The sequence below is a fragment of the Microcaecilia unicolor genome, chromosome 3 (assembly GCF_901765095.1).
Source record: "Microcaecilia unicolor chromosome 3, aMicUni1.1, whole genome shotgun sequence".
NCBI classification, from domain to species: domain Eukaryota; kingdom Metazoa; phylum Chordata; class Amphibia; order Gymnophiona; family Siphonopidae; genus Microcaecilia; species Microcaecilia unicolor.
Window position 1 is genome coordinate 354,978,703 of NC_044033.1, and position 18,576 is coordinate 354,997,278.

The window sequence follows — 18,576 nt, forward strand, 5'->3', positions numbered from 1 at the left end:
GCCGATGTAGTTGTGGGTGCACGGATACTGGGTTATGCTAGTATTTTATAAGGGAATCTAGGTGCCCAGATGCCTTTAAAGAATAGGGTCTCACCACACAGCATGGAGGCACTCACTTATAAAATTGCCTCATATTTTCTAACATACAAGCATATGCACCAGTTTCTACTGGCACATACATGCACAGAATTACTCTTGACTCAGAGAAGATACAGCTTAGTGTAAGAGCTTTTGGGTAGACTATTTTATAGAATAATTTATTTTTATTTATTTTATTTATCACACATTAAGGACCTTATTCTATAAAGGTTATGCTCCTAAATTTATGCTCCTAAACTTATGCTCCAAAATATATTATGGTCCTAATTTAGGAGCATAAATTTAGGAGTATAACCTTTATAGAATAATGACTTAAGGGCATGACCCACCATTCATTCCAAGGCAAGTTACAGCAAAATAGGCTTTCACTGTATGGCACTGGGGCACCTAAATTGAGGTGCTCACAAAGAGCCCCTTTTACTAAGCCGCGTAAGCATCCATGTGCGCCCAACGTGTGCCAATATGGAGTTCCCGCACAACTATCATGTGGCTCTTGTGGTAATTTCATTCTTGGTGTGCATCCACTACGCGCGTCTGACATTTTCTGGTGTGTGTACTGGATGTGCACCAAGTGGCTTCTGATGCGCGTAGGTCATTACCGCCCAAATTCTTTACCGCTAGGTCTATGGCTGGCGGTAAGGTCTCAGACCCAAAATGGACACGCGGCAATTTTCATTTTGCCGCACGTCCATTTTCAGCAACATTTTTTAAAAGGCCCTTTTTACAGGTGCGCTGAAAAATGAAAATAACCAGTTCAAGTCCACTATAATTATTAGTTCCAATTCTCATAACATAGAAGAGAATCTAAAGAAAATATTAGGGCCCCTTTTACTAAGCTGCGTAGGCGCCTATGCGCACCCAATGTGTGCCAAATTGGAGTTACCACCCAGTTATATAATGGCCCTTGCGGTAATTTGAATTTTGGCACGGGTCCGCTACACGCGTCTGAAAATTTATTTATTTCAGACGCACGTAGCGGACACGCACCAAGTGGCATCTGATGCACATAGACCATTACCTCCCAAATTCTTTACCACTAGATCTATGGCTTGCGGTAAAGTCTCAGACCCAAAATAGATGTGCGGCAATTTTGATTTTGACGCACGTCCATTTTCGGGGGGGGGGGGGGTGGAAGGGGGGGCTTTTTTACAGGTGTGCTGAAAAATGATTCTGTGCGTGCCCAAAACCCGCGCCTACACTACCACAAGCCATTTTTCAGAACGCCTTTGTAAAAGGACCCCTTTATTAACTAAGAACAGATCCAGGTATGTGGGCAAAGTACTTTAAAATTCCCCCATTATTGTAAAAATTGACACGTATGTACATTTGATGATTATTTCACAAACCCTGTCTGATGTTATGACAAACTAAAATTAAAGTTTTGAAGTCACCTCAGTAAGGCCAACACACAATCCCTTCACTGCAAAACACTAAGCACATATTTGTACAGAAACACACTCAGGGGTCCTTTTACAAAGGCACGCTGAAAAATGGGCTGCAGCAGTGTAGGCACGTGTTATGGACGCATGCAGATCCATTTTTCAGTGCACCTGTAAAAAAGTTCTTTTTAAAGTTTTTGCTGAAAATGGACGTGCAGCAAAATAAAAATTGACACACGGCCATTTTGGGTCTGAGACCTTACCGCTAGCCATTGACCCAGCGGTAAGGTCTCTCATGTTAACCGTGCGGTAATTGCCTACGCACATCAAGTCAGAGTTACTATCTGATTTTCAGCACACGCCAGAAAATAAAATATAGTTTCTGGTGCGTGTAGCGGTCACACGTAAAAAATGAAATTACAACTTTAAATTGGTGCGCGTTGGGCACACGTAGGCTCCTATGCAGCTTAGTAAAAGGGCCCCTCAGAGCCTTACTGTACTATAACAGCACTAACTCCCAGGACGCAAAGAGAAACAACCTTATCAGTGAAAAGGCAGCACTGTAAATATTACACAAAACCCTAAAACCCCAATAAACTATCCATGGAGAAAAAAGAACAGACGGGACTGCTATAGTTCTCTACACAAAAACTACATGCTAGCCAAGCAGAATAACACACCTTGCTCACACATGTGAAGCACAGATAGACTATCAACAAATATGAAACAAGGAATCACAGACCAGTAATAGAGATACAAAGGCAAAAATCTGAACTGGAAAACACAAGGAGTCAGACTCTGCATATATAGCAATACTAGAGAAACAGAAATGGCAATACAAAATATCAGAGATGCATATTTTCCAAAGCTGAAATGTTCTGCATGATAAATTCAAAAATAATTTTTTTTCTAACTTTTGTAGTCTGGGCATTTTATTTTTACATTTGATTCGGTCTGTGTGTCTTCTGCTTTTCCTGGATCTCCTCTCCATTTCACATTTCTTCTCTCTCCATGTCTGCCATCCATCTTCTCTCTGCATCTCAACTGTCTTCTCCAGCATCTCTCCTCTGTGTTCCTGTTCAGCATCTGCCTTCTTAGCGTCCCTATCCACCCCTTTTCCAGCATTGCCCTGTGTCCCTTACTCTTATCCCAGCATCTCTTGTGTATGCCCTGTCCGTCCCCTCTCTGTTCCCTTCCTCTCATACTCTACAGGTCCAGCATTTCTCTCTCTCTCTCTTATCACCTGCCCCCCTCATGGTCTGGCATAAATCCTTCTGTCCGTCTGTGGGTCCAGCACCTCTCCTGTCCCACTCCCCACCCTCCCTTGATCCAGTCTCTGTCTCTTCTCTCCCCCAGTCTGGTCTCTCTCTCCCCTCTTGTGCTCCACTTTCTGGTAGGTCCTACCACCCCTCCCCCACCCATTAAGCACATCTCCATGTCCCCCCAACTCCCTCCTGGCCCAGCACATCTCCATCTCCCTCCAACATACCCCCTCCTCTGGTCCAGCACAAGTCCATCTCCCTCCCGTCCCTTCTCCTTCTCCAGTCCAGCACATGCCCATCTCCCTCCAGCCCCCTCCTCCAAGCCCAGCACAAGTCTATTTCTCTCTAGTTCTCCCCAGGTTTAGCACATCTCCTTCTATCAGTCCTCCCCCCCCCCCACTTAGTCCAGCAAATATCCACCTCCCTCCCCCCAATGGGTCTAACATATTTCTCCCTTCTCCTCCCCCACCCAACAATGGGTCCAATATATTTCTCTCTTGCTTCTCCTCACCTAAAATCCAGCATCTCTCCCTCCCTCCCAGATCTGATAAAATTGCTTCATCCCCTTCCCCAATGCCGAAGAGACCAAGTTTTGAAAAAAAGTTACATGCATCTTTCACATAGGCACATGTATGAATGCTGTGTGTAGTGAAACACTGAAAGCGTTCTGTGGAGCTATTCTGGGCATGCACATAGCAGCCACGGTTAGTAACTGGCTGCCCTGGGCATGTGCTGGCTCAAGCTGTTCACTAAAAGTCTGTGCAGCTCATTTGCATGCGACTTCTTTTGAACTTTTACTGAGGTGGAAATAGCAAGCAGTTGTTCCAGGGACTTTTGTGCATGGGCACCTCAGTAAGCTGTTGGTTTTTCTCATGAATATCACAGACAGATTTAAACTCACTAGATCCAGCACCTTCACAATTTGAAAGGAAAAAATACGTCCCAAAATCAGCTTCAATCCAGTCAGGCTAGTCACTCACTCACTCACTCACTCACCACAGTGACTGAATGGCTAACATACAACTGCACTTTTAGGGGAACTTCTGTACCCTCACACAGAGCACCAACCTTCATGTCCACATTCATTCATGATTGCAGCTCTTCTGAGCAACTATCACCTAAGTCATTTCCAGGGTGAGTGACTCAGATGATATCAGAGTATAACCAGCACCAATCAGATGTATTTAAACACATTCCAAAACTTTTAAATGCAAACAGTACTGTTTTGCAATTCTGGTCTCCATTTTGAAAGTAAAAATTCCCATTGAAATGAACGAGAAATTAAAGTTTTAAGTTAAATACCACACAAATTATCACATATTCTAATAAAAGGTATGTCCTCGTCCCATGCCACCGTGTATACAAAACACACATTTTTCCAAATTAAAAAAAGCACACTTTAGAAGGTGTTATTGAATTCCTTCACAAAACCATACTTTCATTCACCTGAAATTTCTCAACATCACGTTTGAAATTAAGAATGTGACCTAAGTTTTCAGCATGTACAACAGGAGCAGCCCCATCCCAAAAAATGTCCCAGCCCTTCCAGAATCAGCTCCCTCCAATCATAGCCCCACCCAGTATCAGTCCATTTCCATTTCCAGTCCCAGACCCCCCCCCCCCCCCCACAGCGTTAGGCTATTTCCAACAAGCCCCCACCACGGGATTAATTCTTTTACACAATGGCAAAAACAATACACTGGTGGGAATGAAGGAACAACACTTGTTCCTTCATTCCCATCAATGTATTGTGCTTCTGCCAGCTCTGCAATAGCATTTTAAAAGGTAAAAACAAGCCAGCTGATATTCAGCCTATGGCAGTCAGCTTTTGTTTTTAGCATGCTGACCACCTGGGCAGAATTAGTCCCAGATAATCAATGTCGGGCAATGTTCGAACACTAGCATTGAGTATCTGGGGCCAATTCGTAAAGTGCAAGCCGCCAGAACTTATGTGGGGTCCTAGCTGATATTCATCTGGGACCCAAATAAGACACTTATACTGTTATGCAGGTCCTGACTAAGTATTGGATGGGACTAGCATAAGGATTTCTAGTCAGCTCTTGACTGCCCCCATCCCATGATTCCAACCCCCCTCTCACCCTTGAAAATATCCTGAACCCCTTCTTTCCAGTCCCTCCTAGAATTTCCTCTCTCTCACTCCCATCCCAGGAACATCAAGACCCCCTCTCCAGGATCCCCCTTCCTCCCTCCCACTCCCCCAGAACCTACCCAATCATTGGTGATCTAGTAGGAAATGGGTAGGCGCAATCACTCGCTCAGGCCTGGCGCAGCTGCAGCTTCAAAATGGTTGCTGTGATGTATAGCAGCAACCTTGCAGTACTTTGGAAATGAATAGTTTGGCCTAGCAAGATGGTTTTACCAAAGGGAGATTGTGCTTCCCACACCAATCACCTTTCCAGCTCTTAAAACACAAAAGCACTGTCCTATTATGTCACACCACTCTCTCCTCCTCCCCCCCCCCCAACAATAGCACCCTGGGGAACCCTTTCTGACCTCTTTTCAGCTAAAATAAAAACTCCCAAGTTTGACCATTTCTGGTTCCTGAGGAGGGAAAAGGTAGCCTCAAAGTTTTCCCCATACCAAGGCTAGAGTAGTAGGAGGACAGGAGGAGTGTACAGGCCAAAAATGTTCATTTTGTTTAGTTTCCCATATTGTGACGAGTCTGTACTATTAGGACAAAATCCATACTCCAGAAGGGTGTGCATTATTTACATCTATACCATGTGGAAACTCAAAAGAGTAAAACCTTTCTTCCCGAGACACATCTTCCGTACCCTGGTACAGTCAATGGTAATTAGTCATCTGGACTACTGCAATGCACTCTACGCCGGGTGTAAAGAACAGACAATCAAAAAACTCCAAACTGCCCAGAATACGGCCGCCAGACTCATACTTGGAAAAACTAAATATGAAAGTGCAAAACCCTTAAGAGAGAAACTTCACTGGCTCCCACTTAAGGAACGCATTGCGTTCAAGATCTGCACGATCGTACACAAAATCATTCACGCAGAAGCCCCAATTTACATGCTAAACCTCGTAGACCTACCTCCCAGAAACGCCACAAGATCATCCCGCAAATTTCTCAACCTACACTACCCCAGCTGCAAAGGACTTAAATACAAGCAGATGCATGCCACTACCTTCTCTTACATGAGCACGCAGTTATGGAATGCATTACCTACTGACCTGAAAGCAATCAACGAAACAAATATCTTTCGAAAATCTCTGAAGACATTCTTCTTCAACAAGGCCTACAATGAGAACCTATAACCTCACTAACCACCTTATAATTGAAAGAGAAAAACGCCTAGATTTCGACCCAATCGGGAGATAGACGTTTATCTCACAAAAACAAATAAATCGATATAATGGAAAGCCGATTTTGGACGTTTTCAATTGCACTCCATCGCGGAAGCGTACAAAGTTGACAGGGGCGTGTCGGAGGCATGGCGAAGGTGGAACTGGGGTGTGGTTATCGGTCGAGGAGAGATGGGCGCCTTTCACCGATAATGGAAAAAAAGTATGCGTTTGTAGCTAGAATTTAGGGCACTTTTCCTGGACCCTGTTTTTTCACGAATGAGGCCCCAAAAAGTGCCCTAAATGACCAGATTACCACCAGAGGGAATCGGGGATGACCTCCCCTGACTCCCCCAGTGGTCACTAACCCCCTCCCACCACAAAACATGATGTTTCACAACTTTTTATTTTCACCCTCAAATGTCATACCCACCTCCCTGGCAGCAGTATGCAGGTCCCTGGAGCAGTTGTTAGGGGGTGCAGTGGACTTCAGGCAGGTGGACCCAAGCCCATCCCCCCCTACCTGTTACAATTGTGCTGCTTAATGCTTAGTCGTCCAACCCCCCCAAACCCACTGTACCCACATGTAGGTGCCCCCCTTCACCCCTTAGGGCTATAGTAATGGTGTAGACTTGTGGGCAGTGGGTTTTGAGGGGGATTTGGGGGGCTCAACACACAAGGGAAGGGTGCTATGCACCTGGGAGCTCTTTTACCTTTTTTTTGTTTTTGTAAAAGTGCCCCCTAGGGTGCCCGGTTGGTGTCCTGGCATGTGAGGGGGACCAGTGCACTATGAATCCTGGCCCCTCCCACGAACAAATGCCTTGGATTTATTCGTTTTTGAGCTGGGCGCTTTCATTTTCCATTATCGCTGAAAAACAAAAATGCCCAGCTCACAAATTGTCGAATAAAACATGGACGTCTATTTTTTTCGAAAATACGGTTTGGTCTGCCCCTTCACGGACCCGTTCTCAGAGATAAACGCCCAAGGAGATAGACGTTTTCGTTCAATTATGCCCCTCTAAGTCACCTCGCCAAGCCACCCAATTATGAACGCCTACCTTCTATAACTACCCTAACCACTATCTCCCTTCTTCTTCCTTCCCTTCCTAATCGCTACACATTACTAATTGTATCTGATATCCTGTAATGACAATGTTTACAAATCTATGTAAGCTACATTGAGCCTGCAAATAGGTGGGGGAATGTGGGATACAAATAAAATAAATAAATAAATCACAGGGAACCCCCCTGGATAGGAAATGTTGACATTTCCCACATTGTTTCAAACAAATGCACATCCTCAGAGGACAGAGACTTCTGGAAGCAACAGAGAGCATTCTCCAAGATCGTCTGCATTTGCATTCTTTCAGAAGAGGGACCTTCATTTGATTGAGCCCTTTAACCATCAGCAAATTGCACATTCTCAATACTCACTGTCATCATTGGGACAAAATGCACCTGTCTCTATCCAACTAGATAGTCCACCTGCTGTCTCTGCTTGTACTTGGGCAAAGTGCTGTTCATAGACATTTTCCAGCTTGGAAAATTCAGGCGTGAGGTCACAGAATGTCTCAGGCATACCCCAACAATCAGTTTTGTTTTGCCATTCAGGGTCTCCATATCTGTTTAAAAAGAATATTTTGAAAATGAATGCTTTGCTGTCGTATATTTCAATAACTCTTTCTGTGAGGCAAAAAGGTATGTGATCCAGGAGCCAGTTTCAAAATAATTAAAACAAGTATAAAAATATTCTAGCCTGCTGTTGAAAACAAATGTCTTTAGAGCTTTACAAAATAAATAAGAAGCAGATCTTACGTCTAATGGTATTTCATTGCAAACTTTTACATTATGGTAATCAAAAGAATGTTCTAGAATGGATTTATTTCAAATCTTATGCACTGTGGATATTGCCAGTACCCAGATAAGTGCCAGTGGCCATATTATTCCAGAGTATTCTGTGCTGGTATCCAGGTACAGCCCAGCACTGAATATTGGAGGTATCAAAAGACCATGGCAGCTGGTGTTTAAAACAACACTGACTGGTGCAGTCTAAATATCAAGGTGATTATTTTAATTTCTCATTAAATCAAGGTAAATAATATTGCCTATTGTTATCAGGATCTAAGGTTTTCTCCTATGTGTGAAATAAATGTCCTAATCAAAAACATATAAGGTGGTATGTTTTAATTGGCCCAACAATACAACACTTCCATCTGTGTAGGCTAGAAATATATTCCTAGTCAAGGAATATATTAAGGCAGTCTCATGTGGTTTCTGTTATTGACCATTATTTCCACACATTCAAACAGACTAACATAGGGACCACACCATTTTATTCTTATGAATGCTAACATGATGCAAAGGGAGTAGCCTAGTGCTTAGTGCAGTAGACTTTGATGCTGGGGAACTGGGTTCGTTTCCCACTGCAGCTCCTTGTGACTCTGGGCAAGTCACTTAACCCTTCATTGCCCCAGGTACAAATAAGTACCTGGATATACTATGCAAACTGCTTTGAATGTAGTTGCAAAAAACACAGAAAGGCAGTATCAATTCCCAGTCCCCCTAATTTTCATTATAGTGTGCATGAATACATTGCAATGGTAGAATTTGGGGTTTTGTTTTTCTAGTCATTGAAAAGAAAGAACAACCCCAGCTTCTAAATATTTGGCTGCAGTAATATCTAGCATGTACATTCAGGAAATCTAGTTCAAATTACTGGACTGTCAAGTTAGGAAAAGCCATACATACATTTTGAATTGTATAAAGTAAACAGCTGCTGTACCGTTCACTGGATCCCACTGAAGGACAGTCCTGAGATCAGTGGAATAGAATTTCAGGTTTTTAATTTGTGCAGGCAGACCGATTTTGGATGTACCTGAAAAGCAAGACAGATTTGTAACAGTGAGCCGTTCTGGATTTCTTCTAATCTGATGAATTTATCTATAGACTCTATTTCAGCAACTAATCAGTCCACATAACAAATATTATAAGCTGAAAGTATTACTGTGTTTGTGTAGTTTTTGATTCAAATACTCTTCAAATCAAACCTAGATGTCTCTAAGTCTATATTTATATATGTAGGAAAACAGGGCTTTTTTTGAGGGGGTACTTGGGGGTACTGAGTACCGGCACCTTTTCCACTGTCTGCTCAACTTGACCCATGGTTCTCGTATTTTAATGAAAGAGCTCAGCTTCTACATACAAATTCTGCCTTGTCATAGATTCTATGACTGGTTGCAGGGGTCCTGTCTATTGTAGGGTGGGTCCCTCAATGATCACTCCATCCCTGAAGGCTGGCATTTGAGTACTGGCACCTTTTTTGCTAGACAAAATGCACTGAAGGAAAAAGACTTCAAATGTCCCTGATTACATAAGTAATGCCACACTGGGAAAAGACCAAGGGTCCATCGAGCCCAGCATCCTGTCCACGACAGCAACCAATCCAGGCCAAGGGCACCTGGCAAGCTTCCCAAACGTACAAACATTCTATACATGTTATTCCCGGAATTGTGGATTTTTCCCAAGTCCATTTAGTAGCGGTTTATGGACTTGTCCTTTAGGAAACCGTCCAACCCCTTTTTAAACTCTGCCAAGCTAACCGCCTTCACCACGTTCTCTGGCAACGAATTCCAGAGTTTAATTACGCGTTGGGTGAAGAAAAAGTTTCTCCGATTTGTTTTAAATTTACTACACTGTAGTTTCATCGCATGCCCCCTAGTCCTAGTATTTTTGGAAAGCGTGAATAGACGTTTCACTTCCACCTGTTCCACTCCACTCATTATTTTATATACTTTTATCATGTCTCCCCTCAGCCGTCTCTTCTCCAAGCTGAAAAGCCCTAGCCTCCTTAGTCTTTCTTCATAGGGAAGTCGTCCCATCCCCGCTATCATTTTAGTCACCCTTCGCTGCACCTTTTCCAATTCTACTATATCTTTCTTGAGATGCGGCGACCAGAATTGAACACAATACTCAAGGTGCGATCGCACCATGGAGCAATACAATGGCATTATAACATCCTCACACCTGTTTTCCATGCATTTCCTAATAATACCCAACATTCTATTCGCTTTCCTAGCCGCAGCAACACACTGAGCAGAAGGTTTCAGTGTATTATCGACAACGACACCCAGATCCCTTTCTTGGTCCGTAACTCCTAACGTGGAACCTTGCATGACTTAGCTATAATTTGGGTTCTTTTTTTCCCACATGCATCACCTTGCACTTGCTCACATTAAACGTCATCTGCCATTTAGCCACCCAGTCCCCCAGTCTCATAAGGTCCTTCTGTAATTTTTCACAATCCTGTCGCGAGTTAACGACTTTGAATAACTGTATGTCATCAGCAAATTTAGTTACCTCGCTAGTTACTCCCATCTCTAAATCATTTATAAATATATTAAAAAGCAGCGGTCCTAGCACAGACCCCTGAGGAACCCCACTAACTACCCTTCTCCATTGTGAAAACTACCCATTTAACCCCACTCTCTGTTTTCTATCCTTCAACCAGTTTTTAATCCACAATAGGACATTTCCTCCTATCCCATGATCCTCCAAATTTGTTGGCAGCAAACAAATTTTCTTTAGTTCCATCACATATAGGACTCCAGTCTTCTCATCATCGGTCTAAAAAACCTCCAAACTAATTTTTTAATTTTGTTTATCCATATGTATTATGCACTTAAATTTCCATTTATTATTCAAATTTTCATAATTACTCAAATCTTCATGGAATATTGCTTTTATCGTTCATATAACTATAAAAGTAAGGACTTAGCTTTATTCTTGTGCCCAAATGGGGCTTTCCATTTCACTATTAGATTAGCTTCTTTTTTGATTACTTAGCCCTGTTAGTGGCAGTTTTGTTACCACTTTAAGAGAACTCTGCAAGTTTATGCCACCCCTGATGCAGGCGAACAGTCACCAAAACACGGCCCATGTTGGGTCCTTCCAATAAAGAATTGGGTATTTTCCCGGTGTCCTGCTCCTGAAGTAGGAGTAGCCTTGTGGTTAGTGCAGTAGACTTTAATCCTGGGGAACTGTGTTCAATTCCCACTGCAGCTCCTTGTGACTCTAGGCAAGTCACTTAACCGCCATTGCCCCTGGTACAAAATAAGTACCTGAATATATTATGTAAACCACTTTGAATGTAGTTACAAAAACCTCAGAAAGGCAGTATATCAAGTCCCATTTCCCCTTCCCCTCTTCTTCTTTGGTATACCTTAGACCCTCTCTTCTTCCTACTGCCATCAAAAAACCGAGTGTAGACTTGTGTGCCAAATCTGTTATAGAATATTAGCATAAGTCTGTAGCTACGGGCCAAACTATAGGTGCCACCACTTATGCCATGTCTATGGCTGGTGTAAATGCTGACACCTACAAGCAGCAGTTGGGTGCATAAATGCAACTTTTTTCTATTAAAAAAAAAGTCTTGGCCTCAAATACAAATCTACATATGCCTCCAACTTCCCTTTCTTGGGTACTCGACTGTGGAATGCCTTACCTAAATTAGTTAAATCAACCCAGAACTATCTAAAGTTTAGAAAATTATTAAAGTCCATCCTATTCAAAAAGATCTACTCTGCAGATGCAACATAATCAGTTCAATTTCTTTGGTCTCAAATAATCCAGAAACACTTGAATCTATTTTCTTTACTATTCTACTGTTTAATATAATACCAAACTTTAATTTACTGTTTGTACCGTTTTAATATGCCATTAGTACTGTATTCCTGATTTAGCCTATGTAAGCCACATTGAGCCTACAACCAGTGGGAAAATGTGGGATATAAATGCTTTTAAAATTAAATAAAACACACACTGAAATAGTCAGAACGCCCATGACCCATCCGTGCACCTTCCATGGGATTGCCCCCTTTGCAGTTACACGCTAGAACGCTAAGGAACCCTTTTACTAAGCAGCGGTAGGGCTAATATGCGGGTAGCATGCACCAAATCCACACTATTGCCGGGGTAGCGCGGGCATCTGGCTGTAATTTCGAAGTTGGCGCACGCTGTTTCCCGCAGTAGAAAATATTTTCCCCCCCCGACATTTGAAGAGCAGTAGATAAAGATGTGAACTTACTCCCGCACTTGCAGAAATACAGCAGCAGCAGTGCAGAGATCATCTTGCCACTGAAAGGCTTGCCAGTGTTTGACTGATTGTTTTGGGTGCTTTTTTTTTTTTATCTTGCATACCTCTCACATACTTCTGCTTTAATATTATGTACTTTGCATAAAAATTCCATTTTGGTTCATCTTTTGATGCTTAAGCTGGCAAGTTCCTCACCCTTGTTCACTTATCAGTTTTTGTTTAGCTTTTTGTTAGATAAAGCTAAATGAAAAAGGAACTTTAAAGCATCCATGAAAGATATTATACCAGATGGTTTAATTCACACAAGAAAAACAGAGGTAAAAACTACACAATGAAGGTAAAAGATATAACATTCCATATACAGCAATACAGTGATAAATGTAGCAGACTGATCATATGTTGAAAGGAGATTCTACAAATGTACACATGGGCAACCAGATGTCTTTGAATTTCTGAGAGTTCCAAGATTTCTCTGCTGCTATGGCTTCATTTTATACATCAAACAAACTGACCACCACCTTAAATGAACATTGAGAGTTCCCAAAGATTTCCAATTTCTCAAGATATCTTGTATAGCCACTAATCATAAACACCAAATAATGAAACACAACAAATAAACTAAGAAATGGACAATATTCAACCCCTTGCTGCATGATCCCACCCTTGCAATCTGCATGGGCTGAACCTTGCCTTTCAAATTAATTGTACTATCCACTTTGCATTTGCTCACACCGAAGTCTGTATCCACTCCTCCGAAACTATGTGAGCCACATTGAGCCAACAAATAGGTGGGATAATGTGGGATACAAATGTAACAAAATAAATAAATAATACTATATAACCATTGGCATTTCTCCACTAACGTTGGTATGTGGGATGGATACCAAAAAAATATATTTGAATGAGACAAGGGTTCCTGTATATGTAACACCTGACACATCTTTGCCCATACTGATTTCCAAAATCATTGCATAAGTGGACAAAAAAAAAAGATCCAAAGTTCCTGTTTGAGAAAAGCAAGACCACCATGTGGCCGACGACTGAAGACCCAACCTAAAAAAACTAATCGGTGTCCAGATTAACCTATGCAGTACAAAGTACAATGATTGGATAATAGAAGCAGAGCAAGTACGGTGAACAACAGTAGCCCATAGGTTTGACCACTGGATCATTGAAATAGGTGGGAGATCTAATTGACCTGCCACCCAGAAACGCCAAAAGATCATCCCGAACTCTCCTCAATCTCCACTTCCCTAAGTGCAAAGGCATAAAATACAAAGTACTTCACACATCAACCTTCTCTTATATGAGCACGCAATTCTGGAATACACTACCACGCAACCTGAAAACGATCTACGAACTTACCGACTTCCGCAAACTATTGAAGACCCATCTCTTTGAGAAAATATACTGCAAGGACCAAAACACATGAAGCCCACACACACTAATAGAAATGCATCAGTACACTCTCTTCTGAGTTCTCTTCCCCCGCATTTTCATCACACTTAATACTCTACCCTCTTGCTATTGTTTTATCACCCTATCAATTCCCCATTGTTATATTCCACTGTTCCATTCCCAAATGATATTTTGACTTTGACTTTGTCTTCCCATAACTCTTCACCATGTAACCCATAATCGTAATGCAACAAATTGTATTTCCATCATTCACAATATATTGTAAGCCACACTGAGCCCGCAAATAGGTGGGAAAATGTGGGATACAAATGCAATAAATAAAAATAAAAAATAAATCTGTCCTGCTTATAATCGAACGAGAAAAACGCCCAAGTTCCGACCTAAATCGGGAGATGGACGTTTATCTCACAAAAACGAATAAAGCGGTATAATCGAAAGCCGATTTTGGACGTTTTCAACTGCACTCCGTCGCGGATGCGGACAAAGTTGATGGGGGCGTGTCAGAGGTGTGGCGAAGGCGGAACTGGGGCGTGGTTATCTGCCGAACAGAGATGGGCGTATTTCACCGATAATGGGAAAAAAGTATGCGTTTTTTAGCTAGAATTTAGGGCACTTTTCCTGGACCCTGTTTTTTCACGAATAAGGCCCCAAAAAGTGCCCTAAATGACCAGATGACCACTGGAGGGAATCGGGGATGACCTCCCCTGACTCCCCCAGTGGTCACTAACCCCCTCCCACCACAAAAAAATGAAGTTTCACAACTTTTTATTTTTACCCTCAAACGTCATACCCAGCTCCCTGACAGCAGTATGCAGGTCACTGGAGCAGTTGTTAGGGGGTGCAGTGGACTTCAGGCAGGTGGACCCAGACCCATCCCCCCTACCTGTTACAATTGTGCTGCTTAATGCTTATTAGTCGTCCAACCCCCCCCCAAACCCACTGTACCCACATGTAGGTGCCCCCCCTTCACCCCTTAGGGCTATAGTAATGGTGTAGACTTGTGGGCGGTGAGTTTTGAGGGGGATTTGGGGGGCTCAACACACAATGGAAGGGTGCTATGCACCTGGGAGCTCCTTTACCTTTTTTTTTTGTTTTTGTAAAAGTGCCCCCTAGGGTGCCCGGTTGGTGTCCTGGCATGTGAGGGGGACCAGTGCACTACGAATCCTGGCCCCTCCCACGAACAAATGCCTTGGATTTATTCGTTTTTGAGCTGGGCGTTTTCGGTTTCCATTATCGCTGAAAAACAAAAACGCCCAGCTCAAAAAAAGATAAACGTCCATGTTTTTTCGAAAATACGATTCGGTCCGCCCCTTCACGGACCCGTTCTCGGAGATAAACGCCCATGGAGATAGGCGTTTCTGTTCGATTATGCCCCTCCATGTACAAGAAGGTCAATTACCAATTGATATTAGAAGGCAATCCAATTTTATGGCTTTCTGAAAGTTATTGAAATCTTTTTTATTTAGAAATTTTTTAAATATGAAATAGTTGTGTTGTAACTGTTGATTGTGCTTTATTATTTTGTATAATTCCTGGAGTTGGTTCAGTTTCTTTTTTATGTGAGCCACACTGAACTTTGGTGGTATGTGTGGGATACAAGTGTCAGGCTTCTCGGGACTTAATATCTGTAAAGCCCTAATATCCTGGAGTATAACCTCTGCACACGAGCACACACCTGAAGCCTCTTTATTTTCTGAAGTTTCCTTTATTGAATAAATATAGATAATTTACTCACAGTCAGATGTTCAGAAGTGCTGCCCCAAGGCAACAGAGACTCGGTAATTCTGAGAGCTGTATCAGTGGTTGGAGGTAGAAATCTGAAGAAAGGCAGCTTTATTGCAGATGTGGGAAAATAGTTAAACAGGTAGAAATAGCTCAGAGCTGGGTGGCTGGAAAGTGCAATTTCTCATCAAAGAGGTGTATTACAAGTTAAAAACTGAGTTCATTACAGGGAGCTTAGCAGGATAAGTGCTGTCTGAAGCATGATGGAGAATGCCTCATGGAGAACAAGAGGCCAAGAAGGGGCTCACACAGGCCCAGAGAGAAGGAGGTAAAGGGACCAATAGGGACAGAGCCTGCTATCAGGTAGCAGGGGTGGTCCCAGAGGGCAGCCCTCGATTGGAGGGAAAGGTCATACTTGGCTGACCTCTCAGGACAGAGATAGTAAGAATGACCAGAAAATGATAGCAGGTAGACAAAGGAGCCAAGCTTGGCTGAGAAAGAGACGAGGTCTTTGCAGCAGGATAGACCAGTGGTAACAGTCCTTATACAAACAGGCAGGGGTGGCTGCATTACATATGAGACTACATTACACACAATTCATTGCTCATCTAACTTTGCAGTGATGACTGCAGCAGTAAAAATCCTTAGAAGTGAGAATAACAGTAAAAGCATTAAACACATTTTAGGGTCACACTGAGGGGCATAATAGAACGGGGTGCCCAAGCTTTCCTGGGGCCGTCCTCGCAGAACAGCTCCGTAAAGGGGCGGGGAAACCTGTATTATCGAAACAAGATGGGCAGCCATCTTTTGTTTCGATAGTGCGGTCTGGGATGCCCAAATCTCAACATTTAGTTCAACCTTAGAGATGGTCGACATAAATGTTGAGATGGTCGACCTTAGAGATGGTTGTCCTCGGTTTTCGGCGATAATGGAAACCGAGGACGCCTATCTCAAAAACGACCAAATCCAAGGCATTTGGTCGTGGGAGGATCCAGCATTCATAGTGCACTGGTCCCCCTGACATGCCAGGACACCAACTGGGCACCCTAGAGGGCACTGCAGTGGACTAACTGATGCATTAACTGAACGGAAAAAGCCCTTCCCTTACCGATCCCTTAGTGATTTGGAAAGGAACGGGCATGCATGAAGGAAATCGCATGCAAATGAGCTGCTTGCTCTTAGCTCATTTGCACATGATTTCCTTCCTAAGGAGAGGAAGCCAGTGCAGAGCAGCCATGCATTATGCGTGGCTGCTCTGCGCATACCAAAGACGGCTTCATACACGCAGACAAGCTGCGTGTATAATAGCCATCTACAACTTAAATAAATTGCTGTCTACAACCTTAAAAAAGCACAAGTCCAGGTGAAAATGTCCAAGTGCTCGTCAGGGACGTCTTTTTTTTTTTGAGTATGGGTGAATGACGTCCAAGTGTTAGGTGCCTTCGTCCCTGCGACGGGCAGTTGAGGATGTCCAAAATGTTAGTTGAAGAAGCATCACACATCCAGAGAAGCCCTTGTTGAAGTATGAAAGAGGAGTGATATTGGAAAAAATGTGGAAAATTCACCTCACCAAGATCGTTTCCAGTTTGAAGAGTTCATAGAGCAATAGGAAGTCTCTTTCCACGCCAAAAAAAAAAAAACACCTCACCAGCAACTTATCAAGTTTATTGTAAATGTCAGTGGAAAAAAAGGAATCATAGACATGTAATACATTATCCTCAGGATTCTATATTATTATTATTAGCATTTGTATAGCGCTACCAGACGCACACAGCACTGAACACCTGACACAGAGAGACAGTCCCTGCTCAATAGAGCTTACAATCTAAAATACAGACAGACAAGACAATAAGGGTGAGGGAAGTACTGGGTGAGAGGGAACAAGGGGGGAGGCAAATGAGTAGTGGCCAGGAGCCAAAAGCAGCAGTGAAAAGGTGGGTTTTCAGCATAGATTTGAAAACAGATAGAGATGGAGCTAGACGTATAGGCTCAGGAAGTTTATTCCAGGCATAAGGTGCCGTGAGAGAAAAGGATTCTATATAGCACGGCTTAAGTTGTGCATGCAAATCCAATTGTATTCTAGGTTTGCAACTGCAACTTAATTAGTTGACAAGACAATCAGCACTGATAATTGCCACTTAACAAGCAATTATTGACACTAATTGGCATTAATTAGAATTTATGCACAGAACTCACTGAAACTTAAGGCAGTCACTTTCAGTATGGAGGAGAATGAAGTCTGCATGGGCAGGAGCTTAGGAGGATCGCTCCTGCCCCAGCTGATTAGCGCAACAACTGGCTTGCAAAATTTAACAAAAAACAACAACCGGCTCACGTGAGCCGGCTCCAGCACACCACTGCCTAAAAACCAGGGGAACTGGGTTCAGTTACCACTGCAGCTCCTTGTGACTCTGGGCAAGTCATTTAACCCTCCGTTTCCCCAGGGACCAAAATAAGAACCTGTATGTACCCCCAAATTCTATAAAAGTCACTAAAATTTGAGTGCATGCAATTTCATTGAATAACAAGCCAATTTGCGTTAACAAGCAATTATTGGTAAATTTTACACATGGGTCCAAAAATGGGGCACGATCAGGGGCATTCCCACAATTCATGTGCATTGCTATAGAGTAATGGGGATCCACACCTAATTTAAGCATGGGGATTTACACCAAGGCTTCATTGGTGTAAATAGTCCTTCCTAAATGTAGTCATGGTTCCCGGTGCTAAGCGCTATTCTATAAATTGCACCTAACTATAAGTGCCATTTATAGAATATCACTAAGTGCTAAGGGGTCCTTTTTGAAAGGCATGCTAGTATTTTTAGTGCATTCTAGAAACACCCATATAGGAATATTTGGGTGTCTCTAGCATTTAGTGTGCACTAAAAATGCTAGCATGCCTTTGAAAGAGACTATGTTTTTTGGCACAAATTTTTTAGGAACTGTTTATAGAATCTAGTCCATGTGTAAACCCCTTTGAAAGGGAAATGGGACTTGATATACCACCTTTCTGTGATAATTTGCAACTACATTTAAAGCAGTTCACATGTATACAGGTACTTATTTTGTACCTGGGGCAATGGAGGGTTAAGTGACTTGCCCACAGTCACAAGGAGCTGCAGTGGGTATCAAACCCAGTTTCCCAGGATCAAAGTCCACTGCACTAACCACTAGGTTACTCCTCCACTGCTCCAGGTGGTATATCAAATCCCATTCCCTTTCCCCTAAACAGTGTAAAACCCCTCATATGTTTGTAAAACAGAAAAGGAGTTGTAAAGGTCAGA

The 18,576-nt window shown here is 42.7% G+C and overlaps 1 protein-coding gene across 1 annotated transcript in view; it reads right to left on the reverse strand.

Moving 5' to 3' along the window:
* IL22RA2 (interleukin 22 receptor subunit alpha 2) overlaps positions 1 to 18,576 on the reverse strand; it is a 47,956-nt gene that overhangs the window by 12,135 nt on the left and 17,245 nt on the right. The window contains exons 2-3 of the mRNA XM_030195108.1: positions 8,807 to 8,933; positions 7,493 to 7,680 (exon numbers count right to left, since the gene is read on the reverse strand). Coding sequence (XP_030050968.1) covers positions 7,493 to 7,680; positions 8,807 to 8,933 — 315 coding nt within the window. The remainder of the gene's footprint in view (positions 1 to 7,492; positions 7,681 to 8,806; positions 8,934 to 18,576) is intronic.